At 37.0% G+C, this 15,889-nt stretch overlaps 1 protein-coding gene across 1 annotated transcript; it reads left to right on the plus strand.

Moving 5' to 3' along the window:
- The first annotated feature begins 1,829 nt into the window (after positions 1-1,829).
- Positions 1,830-6,342, plus strand: LOC139132453 (monocarboxylate transporter 13-like). The gene is made up of 4 exons (XM_070698794.1): positions 1,830-2,299; positions 2,790-2,933; positions 4,780-5,586; positions 5,917-6,342. The coding sequence occupies exons 1-4, from the start codon at positions 1,993-1,995 to the stop codon at positions 6,150-6,152; spliced, it is 1,494 nt and encodes a 497-aa protein (XP_070554895.1). The 5' UTR covers positions 1,830-1,992; the 3' UTR covers positions 6,153-6,342.
- Positions 6,343-15,889: the final 9,547 nt, after the last annotated feature.

Consider the following 15,889-nt stretch of genomic DNA (forward strand, 5'->3'; position numbering starts at 1 on the left):
GATTGAGTCATGTCTTATATATCATAGATCGACTTTGATCTGCTGAAGTAGCAGAAAATCTCATTATATGCTAGGTTAACGGCAAACCATCCAGACTGACACTGAATCCTCATGAAGCCAATCTACTCGCAACTCGAAACGTCTGGCGCTTAAACGTCCTTATATCTCTCTGTTAGTTACTGATCCAAAATCTATAAAGGAAAGAATATAAGATCTTCGGTACCGGTGACTAGAATAAGGACGATCATATATTTTTATATTTCATTAAACTTGAATCCTTATTTTAACCAGAATGTTAGAGATATGTTTGTTTCCAGTCGTTAGAACGTGTTTAGCGAAGGCAGTGTGGCGACAATATTTGGCAATTTTCTAGGCAATGTCATTTTATTTTGGAACTCTCCATATCAAGAAGAAATGATTAGTCCCTAAGTCAGAGATCTCTAGGTTGAGATGTCTACTTCTCAACGTTTGATCGACTGCACACATGCTTGTCAAACGTTCTACATGCCTCTTTACTGCCTGGCTAGTTATATTTTATTTAATCCTCACTTTTATGTAGGCAAGCGATATATTTCTGCAATATTTTCATCTGGACTCTTCCATATGGCAAGTCATGTAAAGGGACTAAGTTGTTGGCTTGATTTTAGTAGATAAAGCAAAGGAAAGCCAGGTTAAAACAACATCGACATCACTATCACTCCTCACTAAACTGTAGTGAGAAGTAATACTACTGACATCGCATATTGAATATTTTGCTGTGTTGTTTAGTCAAGCCTTTTAATACATTTTCGAATTATCGTTTTCTCTCATACACATTGATTTGCTTTTGCGGTTATTTGTTTGTCTAATTATTATCTATTTGTCTGTCTCTTGATTTGTTTGTTTATTTAGGCTTCCCTGTGGTTAAGGTCATGCAAGTAGCAGCGGAGACCTTGGTTGGCATTCCACACGAGTATTTTGATTTTGGGGCACTGAAAAACAACAATGACTGACTTTGAACACACATCTTGGTACGTTAAAACCCTGGAGACTGTATGTAAAAATCATATATATTATATCGAATTGGTGCAGTCAAACCTATTTATACATTTCAAACGGTAACAAGACGCGATTTGAATATATTATTTCGGTAGCAATACATCTTTCACGTTTGTACAAACAATAATTTCACAATTCATTGCATCGGCGCGAGCATGAGACGTCCTTGTATTTAGGTCAGAGGAAAGTCACCCGATATGCCAACTGACCTCTTACAAGTTATATGAAGGACGGTGATACCACACAGTACTCTCACCTAATCAGCAAAATAAACATGCTAGTAACGAATTAAGAATCATACAACCATGTCCCCAAACCTCAAACAAACATTAACCGGTAGCAGGGCCAAAAATTACATTTGTGTCGCAGAATATAATTTTAATATTCAAGACTCACGTGAGGTAGCGTGTCGAAGACAAGATGCTTTATTTCCAACTGTAGCGAGTGTTGTACTCGGATATGAGGTTAATCACCTCGCACTGAGATTTTGCCGATGTCAATTATGAATCATACTGACAGATTATTGCTGAGTGGAAAATGTCCTTGTGATATAGCCATGACGCTATTCAACAGATAGTAAGGCAAAAGAGGCAACAGAAATTTAGAATCTAGCAAGAGATACATTGAGAGAAAGTTTTGTCTCGTTTTTTTGTATTAATGCCTATAATGACACTCCCAAACGAAGGTGGAGAATTTGATCTCCAGGTGTTATCAGCAGCAAATACCGAAATTGGCTATATAGACAACACCTCATTGCCGGTAAAGCTCTTTTTTTTCACTGGGAAGGCATTTTGCTAATTATTTTCAAACTTCAACTGTGTCAGCTTTCAGTTATTTTCCCACAATGCCATGCACTTCACTACGTTGTTGCACAGTCCCTCCGCCGTGGTTGTTGACAGGCTTCACTACTGATATTTCGCGATTGGAGTACATTCTGACATAATATTGGGTTGAATGTTTCCTTACCGCCGTAGACAAATGGTTCAGGGCTCCATATTTCCTTCTCAACCAGCGTTGGACATTTTAGGGACGAACGGTTACCAGGTGCTGACCATCGATAACGAACAAAAACACAGTCGCGACATGCAAGGCTGCTACAGCTGGATCGTCGTGTTAGGATCGCATGTCTGTTGCCTGTTTGTATACGGATGGTATCAAGCTATCGGTCCTCTATTTGTCGCCATTCAGCACTATTTTGAAGAAACCTCAGCTCGAACTTCATGGATACTCGCAGTATTTTTGTCGTTGGAGTTTGGCATTGGTAAGTCACCGTTATTTAAGTAGCGCTAGTCGGAAAGGGTCACGTCAGGACATTCACAGTGCATAAAAATTTACAATTCGCAGTGAATAGGAAGGTTTCCTATTATGTGTTGACGAAAACACGTTAGTTTACTTATCCGTGTATACAATCAGTCAATTGCAATCTCCTAACCAACAAATAGAGGCTTAATACAACTGGAGTGCATTTGTTCGTGTTTTTTTTCCCTCTGTACACGTCCTTCCACCCATAAAGACGTTTTATCAACGCTCGTACAATTGCAATTGTCACTGTACAGACATTGCACAATATGATAATAAAGAAAGATGTAGGGACAGTGCACGCGGTATGAATGACTGATAGACCCACCGAGAACTGTCCTGACCTGAATGTTGGTGGTATATTTTTTTCTTGGTTCAGTTGAGACACAATTTGTTTTCGTTACCTGATCACACAGAAACGTGTCCTATTTCAAGGTGTTTACGTCACACAGGTCCAGTATCCAATGTCTGCGTTAAGAAATTCGGATTTCGAGTGACTGTGATGATCGGCACTGTTATGTCATCCATTGGTTTCTTCATCAGTGCATTCGCCACAAGAATTGAATTCTTGTACTTCAGTATTGGAATACTTGCAGGTAGGTGTATGAGCACAATTCTTGTAAAGGAATTCACCACTCCGCCATGCTCATCAATAGCTCCGAGAATCCGATTCGTGCATTTCAGTGTGAATGTACCGTAACCTCTCCTTTCAAGCAAAGTTTTTCCATCCATGAAAAGATAGATTTATTGGTAATCATGCATGTTTGATGGACTGAGACAATCACGTCACATTTTCTGTTTTAAAATCCAAAAAAGGCCACCATGCTCCATGATAATTGATGATTTATTATTTATTATTATTATTTGTACATTTTTCAATATATCTGCTCAAGTTGTTGACGGGAAAATCGCAAATTGTGGGAGTTTGTACATCCGTGCCCGAATCGCGTGCTATATAGTTTGCATACATCGAATTTTGCCTATTTCCACAACGTTGATTGTTTTGCGGGATCATATCTTGTAATAACCCTGACCTTGACCGACTTGCAAAGATAAATAACACCGTCATTTGAATTAGAAAAGAATTTCAGTGACGATCATGTGCTCATTTTCAAGGTGTAACGCTCCATGGCAAGTACGAGTAAAATAGGTCACAGCTATTAAGTGAAATGACGCTCGCTTCTTGGACTTTCCGTGCATAGCATACTTTTTCATCAACTAAAATGAATTCCTAAAGGCAGCACGAGAATCGAACCTGAAAGATTTGATTTGCAGGAAATCTCCTGAAGTAAACTTTAAACATTTAACTTAAAAGTCCAAAAATTCAAATCAGGAGTCACAGTGAAAATTACAATACCATACAAACAAATTAGCAATATATGATTTTTCACAATGGCCGGTATCTCTATCTGCACTGTATGGCGATACCATGAATTTTCAATTTTCTTAACATGACAACAAGAAGGTGAAAACTTCACCCCAAGCGTCAATTGAGTCAATCAAATAGTATAACAGGATCGTATTGTATAGTGTTGGTGTAAAAATATCTTGCCCTTAGGGGCATTGCCCGTTAAGAAATATTAATCCTCAACAATAATATGCATAAATCTATTCAGTAATCGTTCTCGTGTATCTCCAATTTTAACGCTCGTATGTACGAACGCCACATTCGTCGATATTTGTCTTAGGGAAAGGGCATTATTAATAGCAGTGAGGCGGAAGAGAAATCGACACACAAAATTTCAGAATTTTCAAGGGTGCCTTGAAAATTCAAGAGTACCAAAAGGAGGTAACGTCACTTTTCACTCGATGCAAATTATACCGATAAATCGCTCTGAACAGGGCAGAAAACGATTCTTTCATAAACCAGTTTTCCAGGGCTGTCAAATGAAACAGCTGCGATCCTATGTGTTATGCATATTCACAGTTTGTACTTGTGACTTGTAATGCTGACTGTCAAAGTGTGGAAATGAGAAATGTGAGCAACAGTTGACTTTCACATGAAGGTACTGAAGAGGTGGACAAAGGGCTGTAAAACACATGTTTCGGCAAATCAATCAAGTTAAACAGATATACGGGTCTTTTAGGTTGACCGTTTGTACTTTTCATGTTTATCACACACGTTTTCTTCTAAAGTACACATAGAATTTGTTGATTAGAACACCATTTTTTCACAGATTTATCCATACTTCAGTCTGTAAACAATTAGCATGGATATTCTGATAGGCGCTGCCACCGACGTGTTCGGTACTTGTTGTTCCGAAATATTTCAGAGAGTACAACATAAAGTGATGATGGAGGGACCTACATAATTTTAGTCCACCATCGTAGTTTTGTAACGCTACGCTACAGTAAAGTATCTGTAATCATGTCGTCAGCTTTACGCCTCTTTGCAGCGATTGAATTTCGATTCAGATTCCTTTCTTTTTTTTGTTAAAACAGGAATAGGATATGGATTGATACTTCCACCACATATAGGAATAATATCTCTTTATATCAACAAACACTTCGCCCTGGCAAATTCCCTTGCCATGAGTGGGTCAGCCATTGGCATATTTGTCTTCCCGCCACTGATGCAATATCTGATTGACAGCTATGGTTGGAGAGGCGCTGTTATTATATTTTCCGGTATAAATGCACACATGGGGATCTCGGCTGCTTTGTATCGAACTCCAGCAAGCTTAAGATTAGAAAGAAGCCATGACGTCAAGCAAGAAAATAAGTCAGAAGTTCAACATTCGAATATTTGTAGAGATCAATGCGAAATATGGGACTTTTCTCTTTTTAGACAAAATCCTCTCCTCTCAACATTTACACTGGCAAACTTATTTGGCATCGGTGTCGGATACCAATCCCTACCAGCCCATCTGCTTGCGCGTGCTGATACTAAAAGCCTTGGCAGTCAAAACCAACTTGCATTCCTCATTTCCTTTCTCGGATTGTCCTCTTTAGTCGGCAGATGGGTACCTCCGTTGATTGGGTGCATTTCTAAAAATCGCATTACCAGTAACACATTGTTTGGCCTTAGCTTGCTTCTAACAGGAATCATGAGCATGCTTAGTTCCTTAGCAACCACATATGCAACTTATGCAGTTTTTGCTTGTTTCGTGGGCTTTTTATCTGGCTTGTGTTTCGTTGTGGAGAACAACGCACTGAAAGAAATTGCAGGACCTGAGAATTTAACTGCTTCTCTTGGATTTGCAGTATTGGCCATGTCTATTGGCGGTATTATAGGTCCACCGACAGCAGGTGAGTTCAATATGATATCAAAACTGTCAAATAATCAGTACAGTATGTTATCATTTGCTGAAAGTCTGGGGAAAGTACATTCCGTATCAAAGACGATGTTGTTCAGTACATACAAAAATATAGTCTAAACAGATGTCATGAGTCGTCGATATTTTAACGGTCATAATATTTGTCACAATGCAATGATTTCGGGATGAACTGTAATGCACTGACTGGTCTTCTAGATTAAAACCATAAAAACTTATTAAAATAGAATTATTAATTGTGCTAACAGCAAGTAGAGCATACAACTTTCGTGGTGTGGTTATGGCAATATTCCTTTGTTCAAAGGTTACATATACGATGTCACCGGGGACTACAACAATTCGTTTTACTTCTATGGCGCTTTCTTAATGTTGGGTGGACTAATTGCAATACTACCGGAAGCATATCTTGCAAAGAGGAAGAATGCGTCAACCGATATGAAAGGTGATCACAATTCACAAGAAATGGCCGACGTCGATGCTTATGTATCCCGATCATGTTATGTAAACGCTGCAACACAAACTGGAAAGGAAGAAAGATAATGCATTTTGTACTGAGTTACATCCTAGGAAATAAATAAACCAAAGACACTGACAATTTGTACAGAAGAGGTAGAGTGTGCATTGCATTCATTGAAACGAAACGAGGAAATATACAGTTCTTAGACAAGCTACGGTCTTGTGTCAATTATAAAAATTTTCATGTAGTCATTGGACCAATAAATTGACAAACATTTTGTGTGCATATATATATATATATATATATATATATATATATATATATATATATATATATATATATATATATATATATATATATTATGTATATATATATTATAATGATTGTAAACAGAAGGTTACTGTCATGAGCTCTACATTAACTTAATGGGCGACATCTGCAACGTAACAATGGTTAGAAACTACTTATATCGAGCACATTTTCAAAACACAAACCCTAGACATCTGTTACCCTTCATACATAATGAGTTTACGTAATTTCAAAATGCAGGAGTTAACATTGGAAAAATTAGCATAGCAAAGTTTGCTTAAGTAAAAGAACTACAAGTAATTTACTCTCTAGGATTTACAAACCAGCGACTTCAAGTGTTTATAGTGTTTATATCAATGGTCTAAATGACGATATTGAGAATGTTTTCAATACTAAGAATACAGTCTCCTATTTTTCTAAATGTCCAAAAATTAGGCTATCTGCGAACAAAAGAGTTGGACTCTGACGCTGATATTCAGAGTCATAATAGGTTTTTCTATATCGATGTGAATAAGCTCTTAATAAGGAAATTGCATTCATGTTCTAATAAAGATGGCTATGAAGTTATCTTATGAAAACTATTATTTATTCAGTAATCTAGGATCATGCTATATCTATATTTATAATATTATCAGAAAATAATTCGCATTTAAGATACGATGTCAGTTATGTACTGAATCTCACTTTATAGTTTCTGTTCAGAGGTGTAATATCTATGGCTTTTTCTGATACAGGTCCGATAGCCTTTTCTGATTTTAACGTGATTTTATACATTTTCAGATAAAAGGGTGATATGGAATTGAAAGCGAGGTGAGTGATACCGCGTACTTGCTATAGTACGGAATGTATGTCCTTTAGCCACAGTGCTCAATCATTTGTTTGCTGGATTATATATTGACAAATTGTATTGTCAAAAATAAACTACATAGCATTAACAATAAAACCATCATTATCTGCGTCAGTAACCTGTGGAATTTCGTCGTAGAGTAAGTTTCGGTATCAGAGGACGCGGAGGCCAATAACTTCGACGCGGAGTACAATAACTTTAGGTGTTATTGGACGCTATTTGACATTGACCTCATAACAACTTTTTGTCATCACGAAGGGGAAAACAAAAGAAGAGCTTACATATTTTACAAAAAACATACTTCAAAACATTCTGTACTTCACGCAGCTAATAGCGAGCGCAGCGAGAGCGGCCGAAGGCCGCTCGCGAAGTGAGCATTAAGACTAACGCGTGTACATGAAATTTGAATGAATCTCTAGTATATACCTACGAGTTTGAAAAGAGAGCACTTACATGGAGGCGGCAATTTTGAATACTTTTACACGGATTGCGTGAAATTAAAGATATCATCTACCACAAATCCTACTCGACAATGTGTATTTCCGACAAAAGAATCCAAAGAAAGTGTGAAATTTGGTTCAAAATGACTATTTTCGGTCACTTTTGAAAGCCCGGTTCGGTCATCACTAGGCGCCGCCATTTTGAAACAAGCCAACTCTCGCGAGAAACAACGGTCAACTCACGCGATAATTAAAAATCGTGTGCTTGAGAGCTTCCGACGGGAATATCAAGTACGTGTTTTACATAGGAGCTTCTGTTCCCGTCCCTGTTACTTTAAACTGATCGGAATCATGTAATTTACCAGTTTTAAATAATTTTCGTAAGTGAACTTGGCATTTCCGAGTTAAATTGCTGTAATAATCTATAAATGTTATTCTAGAAAACAATTGACAGAAACCTCAATGGCCAAAATATGCATCATGCATCAAACAAAGAAATTAGCTATTACCTGAAAACATCAATGACGATATACCCTACGCTGCGCTCGCTCTCAGGTCAGACCTGTTACATATTAATGGTCATTCTAAAACCCGTGAATTTCAGTGAAATTATGCTTCTGATCTACAATTTCTATCACATGCACAGTGGTACGCGGGTTCTTTGCGCTTGGCGGACGCGCTGAACGCGTTCCCAGTATGCTCGTGATCTCTCGGTACATTGAGCGACGGGCATCCTTAAAACGCATTAACGTCAACTTTTCCCGATAAAATTTGACAAAAAAGGTGTATAAGAATAAGGTAATTCACAGAATACCGGGATTTATGTCCACGTACATCGTACGCTTCGGTATTGTCCTCGACGAAACGGGTCTCGAACAATACCTCCGCTGCACGATGTGCTCGGACATAAATCCCGGTATTTTGTTAGTAACGTTATATTATTAGCATACTGATTTCCTGAATGACCTTGGAGTAACCGGAACTACAGCGATATATATATATAATATATATATATATATATATATATATATATATATATATATATATATATATATATATATATATATATATATATATATATATGGTAGTATGACCTTGGAGTAACCGGAACTACAGCGATATATATATATATATATATATATATATATATATATACTATATATATATATATATATATATATATATATATATATATATATATATATATATTATATATAGGTAGTATTTGCCCGAGACCTCTGTCTGTCTGTATAACTTTCTATCTGTCCGTCCACTGCGATAACTTGAAAAGTACTGCACATCTTACTTTGATATTTTGTGTGAAGGTGTATGGGTGATTAGGGACAACCACTTATTTTCATTTATGTCAAAAATGTCAAATATTTATGTCAAAAATATATAAATAGTTAAGAAAGAACATTTTTGGGAAAAATCTTCTTCTCTATAGCTGCTGGTCCGAAAGCTTTAATTAGCTTTGGCTGACATGTCTTAGGGACGTTCTTAATGTGAACTGTTCAAATTATGACGAAATCTTCAATTATGTATTTTTGCGGCTATTTTTGTCAATTTTTGTCAGGCCACTGAAATAAGTTATCAAAGATTTCTACCTTCTTCATCAACACGTGACAGAAACAGTACTTCTCTACATAACACAGCTATATCGGCTGTAAGGTCGTTTGTTGAAGCAATTTCTTCTATGTTTGGTAAAAAGCTACTACTAGACTGATATTTGAAATATGATATGTACAGCCTATGGTTTGGTATGTGCCATTCGATCAAGAATTACGAATTTTTACATAATTTCCTATCAATGGTAGCGAGACAGTGTCCTTGATACTATTTTTAGACTCTGCAACAAATATATGAAAAGAAAGAAAGTAATATGTTAATGCTAATATGGTTAATGTACATATAAATCTAAAAATAATCTTAGTTTGACGTTGCTTATGGCAGAGCAGCGAGAAGACTTTTATCAGAACAAACGCATATTTTTGCACAGCACATACGGTTAAAGTGAGACATGCATTTTGATCGTCGATGAAATGAAGCTCCTTGTGCCAACAGTATTTACCACTTCAAATGGCAGAAACGTCTTTTGTGAGAGACATTTTTATGGGTATTAAAAGGGACGTGAGCAGATGAATCAACACAATTGAAAATGGTCTGAAACCTAGTATGGTACAAGAGTTAGGGAAAGTCTGCTCAACTCTCACTTTATGCATATGGGCGACTTGTCCGACCAAACCTAATTTGATGTTCCGAAATGAAAATTCGGTTTTCTTCTTTGATTCCGACCTTAACTGACAAAGTTTTTATATCAATGTATCAAATCAAACTGGTTACACAATCCCTGGATCAGTAATACTAAGTGAAACTTCTGCATGAATTATTTTTGAAATAAAAAATAACCGCGACAAAAAGATGTTATGCTGCCACAAATTCACGGCATAGTATAAATTGCTAACTGGCATGCGAATTGCCTTCACGTAAATTTAAAGCATTCGAATATCAAACAGTTTACATCTTGTGAAAACAACATAGCAGTGATAGTTGTTATAGTCACTGAAGTCACTGGCAAAACCTTCACAGACGAAAGGATAATTGCTTCTAACATATGAAAAGTGCATGTTTAGAGGATGAAAACCAACGTTGTGGACTTGAATGAAATAGACAATGGATGTGACTGCAGAGTGGGACTATTATAATCAGGTAATGGGGGACGGAGGGTCACAGAATCATATAAAGGGTCTTGAAAACGTGCAATTTTCCTTACGATAGTATCACGGGAACTTCAACGTCCCATTGTTATAACATATTTTAAGAGAGTCTCTGATCTGAAAAGTAAATTTATGAACTGTAACGAATCATTATACTCTTCGAACCTTTGAGTTGAACTAGGGCAGGAGCTTTTACATGGATGATCAGTATTTTCAAAAGTCCTATGAAATCAGTTGGGTGGCTTGTGCACGGACTTATACTCGGACGAGTGCGCTATATACCTTCTACAATTCATAACTCATGTTCACTGATGTTATATCTGTTGGTTTTACTGAAGAATGCCGTCCAGTGGACCCATTCTGTCACAAATTAGTTTATGGCACTATTCGCAAATTAGTCTATGGTACCTTGATTCTTAGTTGTGACTTTGTGTACTTATTGTACCCCATCGAGTGCCCACGCAGCCCTGCAGATCAGAAATCAAGTTTGAGGTTAACTACACAAGTGCCTTTAGTAATTACCGAATTAAGTCTCGATATCATCAGTGAACTTGCTGGGTGTAATTAGAAAGTTTACTGTCCGGGTAACTCGGAAGAGCTCTGTAAGACATTTTCGGGTCACATGCGAGAGTTGACCTGCGTACGATCCTGTGTATTGTATCAGCGTAATATGTAATAATTAACCCAATATGTAATTATTCTAACCCAATATATAATAACACTTAACCACAAATATGATAAAACTAAAATTGGGATATAATACTGACCAAATTAATACAAAAATATGGCTAGCAAACACAATCACGCTCCTTAACAACCCGTAGCACTTCTACAATTTAATAATTTTTCAAAATTTTTGATGAAAGTGAAGATGACGATATAGACCAAAAATCACACTTGTCCAAACTCTGTTATCGATTGGATTAAGTTTTGTTGAGAAATTTGTTTCCTTTATTTTTGCGATGATGCCTCCAAACAGAGTGGTTGCTCAGCTTTGTTGTGGAAATTTATGAATCCGATTGATTATGTTTGATATGAATTCCTCAACCTCATGTTGAGTTCCAATGAAAATCAGAAATACATGGTCTCTGAATTCCAGCTAGCGCAATATTTCTTCTGTGAGTTGCTGTGCTATTCTCATTTCTGTCTGTCACGAAATGTTTTTTGTCGGCTATTTCTGGTGAAGCCGGAGATCACATTCGACACCTACATATCTGACGATAAAATTCATTTTTGAATTCGAACGAGTTCTTCTTGTAAAATTATTGCTAGCATTGCTAGTATGCATATTATTGGGTTGTTTTATTATGTAATCGTATGATGTGCTTTCTTGATTTAATGCTCTGCCAAATGATTCAATTGCTTCATTGAGTGTGTATTATTGTACAGTGGCATTATACGTCTAGTGTTATTAGTGTCACAATGGCCGGAACTTTGATTGTCTAAATTTTATGTATAAAGTCTATTGTATCCATGATGTATGTTGGTTGGTTATTCACGGTTTGTTTGAGAAAATAGTCAAGGAATTCTGATATGTGACAACTTGGACTGGAGCGTCTACTTATAATTGGGCGTCCTAGGAATTTAGTTCCTAGTGGTGGCATTTTGTGTATGTTTTGACAGCAGATACCAAAGTAGTGTTCGTATTTTACTGTTAACTGGGTTCAGCCATTCGTATGTATGTGTGGTAATCGATGTGCCTTTTATCGTACATGTCTATTGTGAGATTGAATATTTCTATTATGCTTACCTTGGTGTCATCTGTTATAAATTTTATGTAGTATAGCTGATCGATTGCAAATATTCTCTAATGTAATCATCGTAGACAATCAAAGTTCTGGCCAATGCGACATTGGTTACAAAAGACGTAGTGTCAATGTACACTAACACACCACACAATAAATTAATGGAATCAGTCGGCAGAGCATTAAATAGAGAAAGATCATTTTACGATTACATAATAAAAATCACCAATACAATAAATGCTAGCCATGCTATAAATATTCTTGAAAAAGAATACGTTTGAATAAATTTTACTGTCTGTTATGTTGTGTCGTATAGGAATAGCCGATACAATAACAGAAAAAGCCGACATGCATGATATTTCACGAGACAGAAATGAGAATAATGCAGCAACACACAGATGAAATATCGCTCTGGCTGAAATTCAGAGACTAGCTATTTCTGATTTTCATTGGAACTCAACACGAGGTTAAGGAATTCATACAAAATGCCACCACTAGGAACTAAATTCCTAGGACGCCCAATTATAGTAGACGCTCCAGTTCAATTCAACACGCCGGCTGGTGTGCGCTCTTGTCTCGAACATTGCATTAGCAACATTCGGATCTGGATGAAGTCAAACATGCTGATATTAAATGACGACAAGACAGAGGTTATCCATTTCTCATCAAGGCTCAAGTCGGACGTGTCGGTGATGGCCAATTTCAGGATTGGCGACTTTGACATCACACCCTCCACCTCTGTGCGGAATCTTGGTGTTAGGCTGAACAGTGACGGCTTCATGTCTGACCAAATCAACCAACTATGCAGGAACGGATATTATTCTCTATACCGTATCAGCAAGATCCGCAAATTACTTGACAGAAGTACCACCGAGACATTGATCCATGCCTTCGTCACATCCCAATTGGACTACTGCAAGAGTCTCTTGTACGGAGTATCAAAAGAACAGCTTTCACGATTGCAGTCAGTTCAAAATACTGCTCGTCACTCAACACGCAAATTTGGCCATATTACACTCGTGTTGATCGACCTGCATTGGCTTCCAATCGAAGCTCGAATAAGATTCAAGGTTCTGTTAATTACTTATAAAATTATTAATGGTATTGCACCCATGTACTTGAGCGACTTAATTGAGTTGTATGTTCCGGCAAGAAATCTCCGGTCCATGGAAAAGCTACGTTTAGTCCCGCCAATATGGGAAGTATAATAAGTCCTATGGCCATAGGGCCTTTTCTGTTCATGCTCCTTCCTTTGGAATTCATTGCCATCAGAGATTCGCTCTGCAAAAAATGTTGAATGTTTTAAACGTGCTTTGAAGACTTACCTTTTTACTGAGTTTTATCAACTGTGATTTTTAGCCATTTTGCTCATTTTACGCTGTTTTTACTTCCTTTCCAAATTTCTTTGCGATATTTGTGACTTTTTGTTTTAAAACTATCTTTGCTCTCATTTTAGTCATGTATTTTTTTCTTCAGTCATGTACAGCGCGCTGAGACGTATGTGTAGTGCGCTTTAAAGAAGTTTTTAATAATAATATATAATAATAATAATAATAATATAAAAATTAAACAAAATTCATCGTACTTTTAATTTGCCTTTGAAAGCTAATCTCAAGAAATCATATTTTAGACATAATTATCTATAAAAGTTATCAATATAACAAAGAGAACATTCTCGACATTAGAACACAAAAAAACCAACAGATACATTCAAGTTCTTACAGAGGAACTCATGCTACCCCACAGCAACATTCAGTTGGCATGGCTTATCAATTCAATTCTTTACATAAAATAGCCAAACATAATTTACACTCACAGTATACACACTTTCATACACTTATGATTAATCGCAAACAATGTTCACGATGGATGAACGATGAGTCGAGTTAGTTTCCCTTTATAAGTTACAAGCACAATAGTATAAAACTACAAAAATACAACGTTTAAAAGGTAGTTGATCCTGTCAAATTCTCCTTCAGTCCTGGTGATACAACGGCATGTTTTAAAAAATGCTCATCGGTAAGTAAAATCGACCCACCATTAGTTGACAAGTTCTCCAATAATTTACTGCAAACTCTAAATATATCGTCAATTTCGTTTCTATTATTTACAGTTAAATTTCCATACCAGCAGACAATTGAAAATGTGAAAATACTTTCGATTAACGATTTATAAAAGAGCCACGTTCGAAATTTATTTACAAAAAGTTGATTCAATTTCCTCAGGAAAACACACGTTGCTGGCCTTGCTGCTAATGACATCATTCAGTGTTTTCATCAAAACCACAGACAAAAAGAAAGACAGACTAGCAAGGTGTGAAGCGCTTACGTAAGTACTCCATGTTCGCTTCGCCTCAGGTTGCTATCGCCTCTCTTTTCCGAAGAGTGCCGACGGTTCACCCTTCGGTAATTTCATGATTTTCGCCTATTTTTAAGCAAAAGTATGTTCGGCGAAGTTTGTGTTGTTGCTGTCGTGTGGTGCTGAGCGGAATTGGCGTACTGGCGAAAACGGGAAAGTTTTGAGCTTCGGGAAAGTGAGTTTTACCATTTTAAAAATTCCTCTCACATTTTTATGAATATATAATGAGTGTGTTTGAACCAAATTTGAAAGTCTTTTATCGATACTGTCTGGTTTTACTCAACGGTTTCGTCGGCACTTTCGACTTCTACGACCGTCCATATCCAATATATCCAGGAGATAAGAGAAATCAAAATCTCCAGGCGAACCTGTGCAAGTCGAACAAATTTTATCATGCATCTGCTAACCTTCAAGCATTTACATTCATTTGTTAAAGCTAAAATCCAACTGACTAATTTAAATCCAGATTGAAACTTGACTCAAGTTTCTTGGCCTGGCGGGTGCAATTCAATAATGTCGATTCTGGGGAAAACACAAATAAGATGCGCGCGTGTGTTTTGTTACCCTTCAAATTCTTTAAAAAATATGCAAAATGTATAGGAGTGGCGTCCTTTCCTTGCCATTTGCCAGGATAATGAAATAAAACAAAAAACTTCTCGTTAGGAAGTCATAATAGGTACTGCTTTGACAAACTCACGTGGCAGTTTCGAATCTTTCGTAATCGATAGAAGAGGCTACAGCAACATGGCAAAACCCACTATAAAGCAATATACATCTTGGACCAGCAAAAGAGTAAATGTCCCCTTTACGTAATTATTTGACTCCTCACCATTATTATTTTTAAGCAGTGGTCCACATAGCTCACTTTATAATCTTGAGCCTGACATTTCTGTTACCAAAGTCAGCGGGTGTAACGGCTGCCATGGAAAAGCCTCTGGTTACAGACAAAGTGCTTGATCGTATATTAAACGACAAATTAGAAAGACACTTATATTTGTAATGATTTATTGGTAGAGGTCCTCGCCCATCGGAAAATTCAAGGAGACATTACCTGAAATTTAGCAACTGGACTACTGATACGCTCCCCGATACGTTTATTTCGCCACTGAAGTATGTGCACCACGAAGAGGAAATCCGCCAAATTACTTGCAGCATGACAGTAAGTTATTGGTTACAGGCCAACTTCAAACATCTGCTTCATTGAACACATTCAGTACATTCTGTCACCCGCCTAGTGCAGCATTGATTGTACGAGTGAAAGGAACAAAACTAATACCTGATTAAAATTTAGCCGTATATCTACCCTGGGTTGATAGCTCTGCTGGTGGACTGAATTGTCCCCGAGGCTGTCTTTCGCCCAGTAGAGTGATGTATTCATTGCTTCGATAAAGTTTGTGTGCGATG

Source organism: Ptychodera flava, chromosome 5 (genome assembly GCF_041260155.1).
Source record: "Ptychodera flava strain L36383 chromosome 5, AS_Pfla_20210202, whole genome shotgun sequence".
Taxonomy (NCBI): Eukaryota; Metazoa; Hemichordata; class Enteropneusta; family Ptychoderidae; genus Ptychodera; species Ptychodera flava.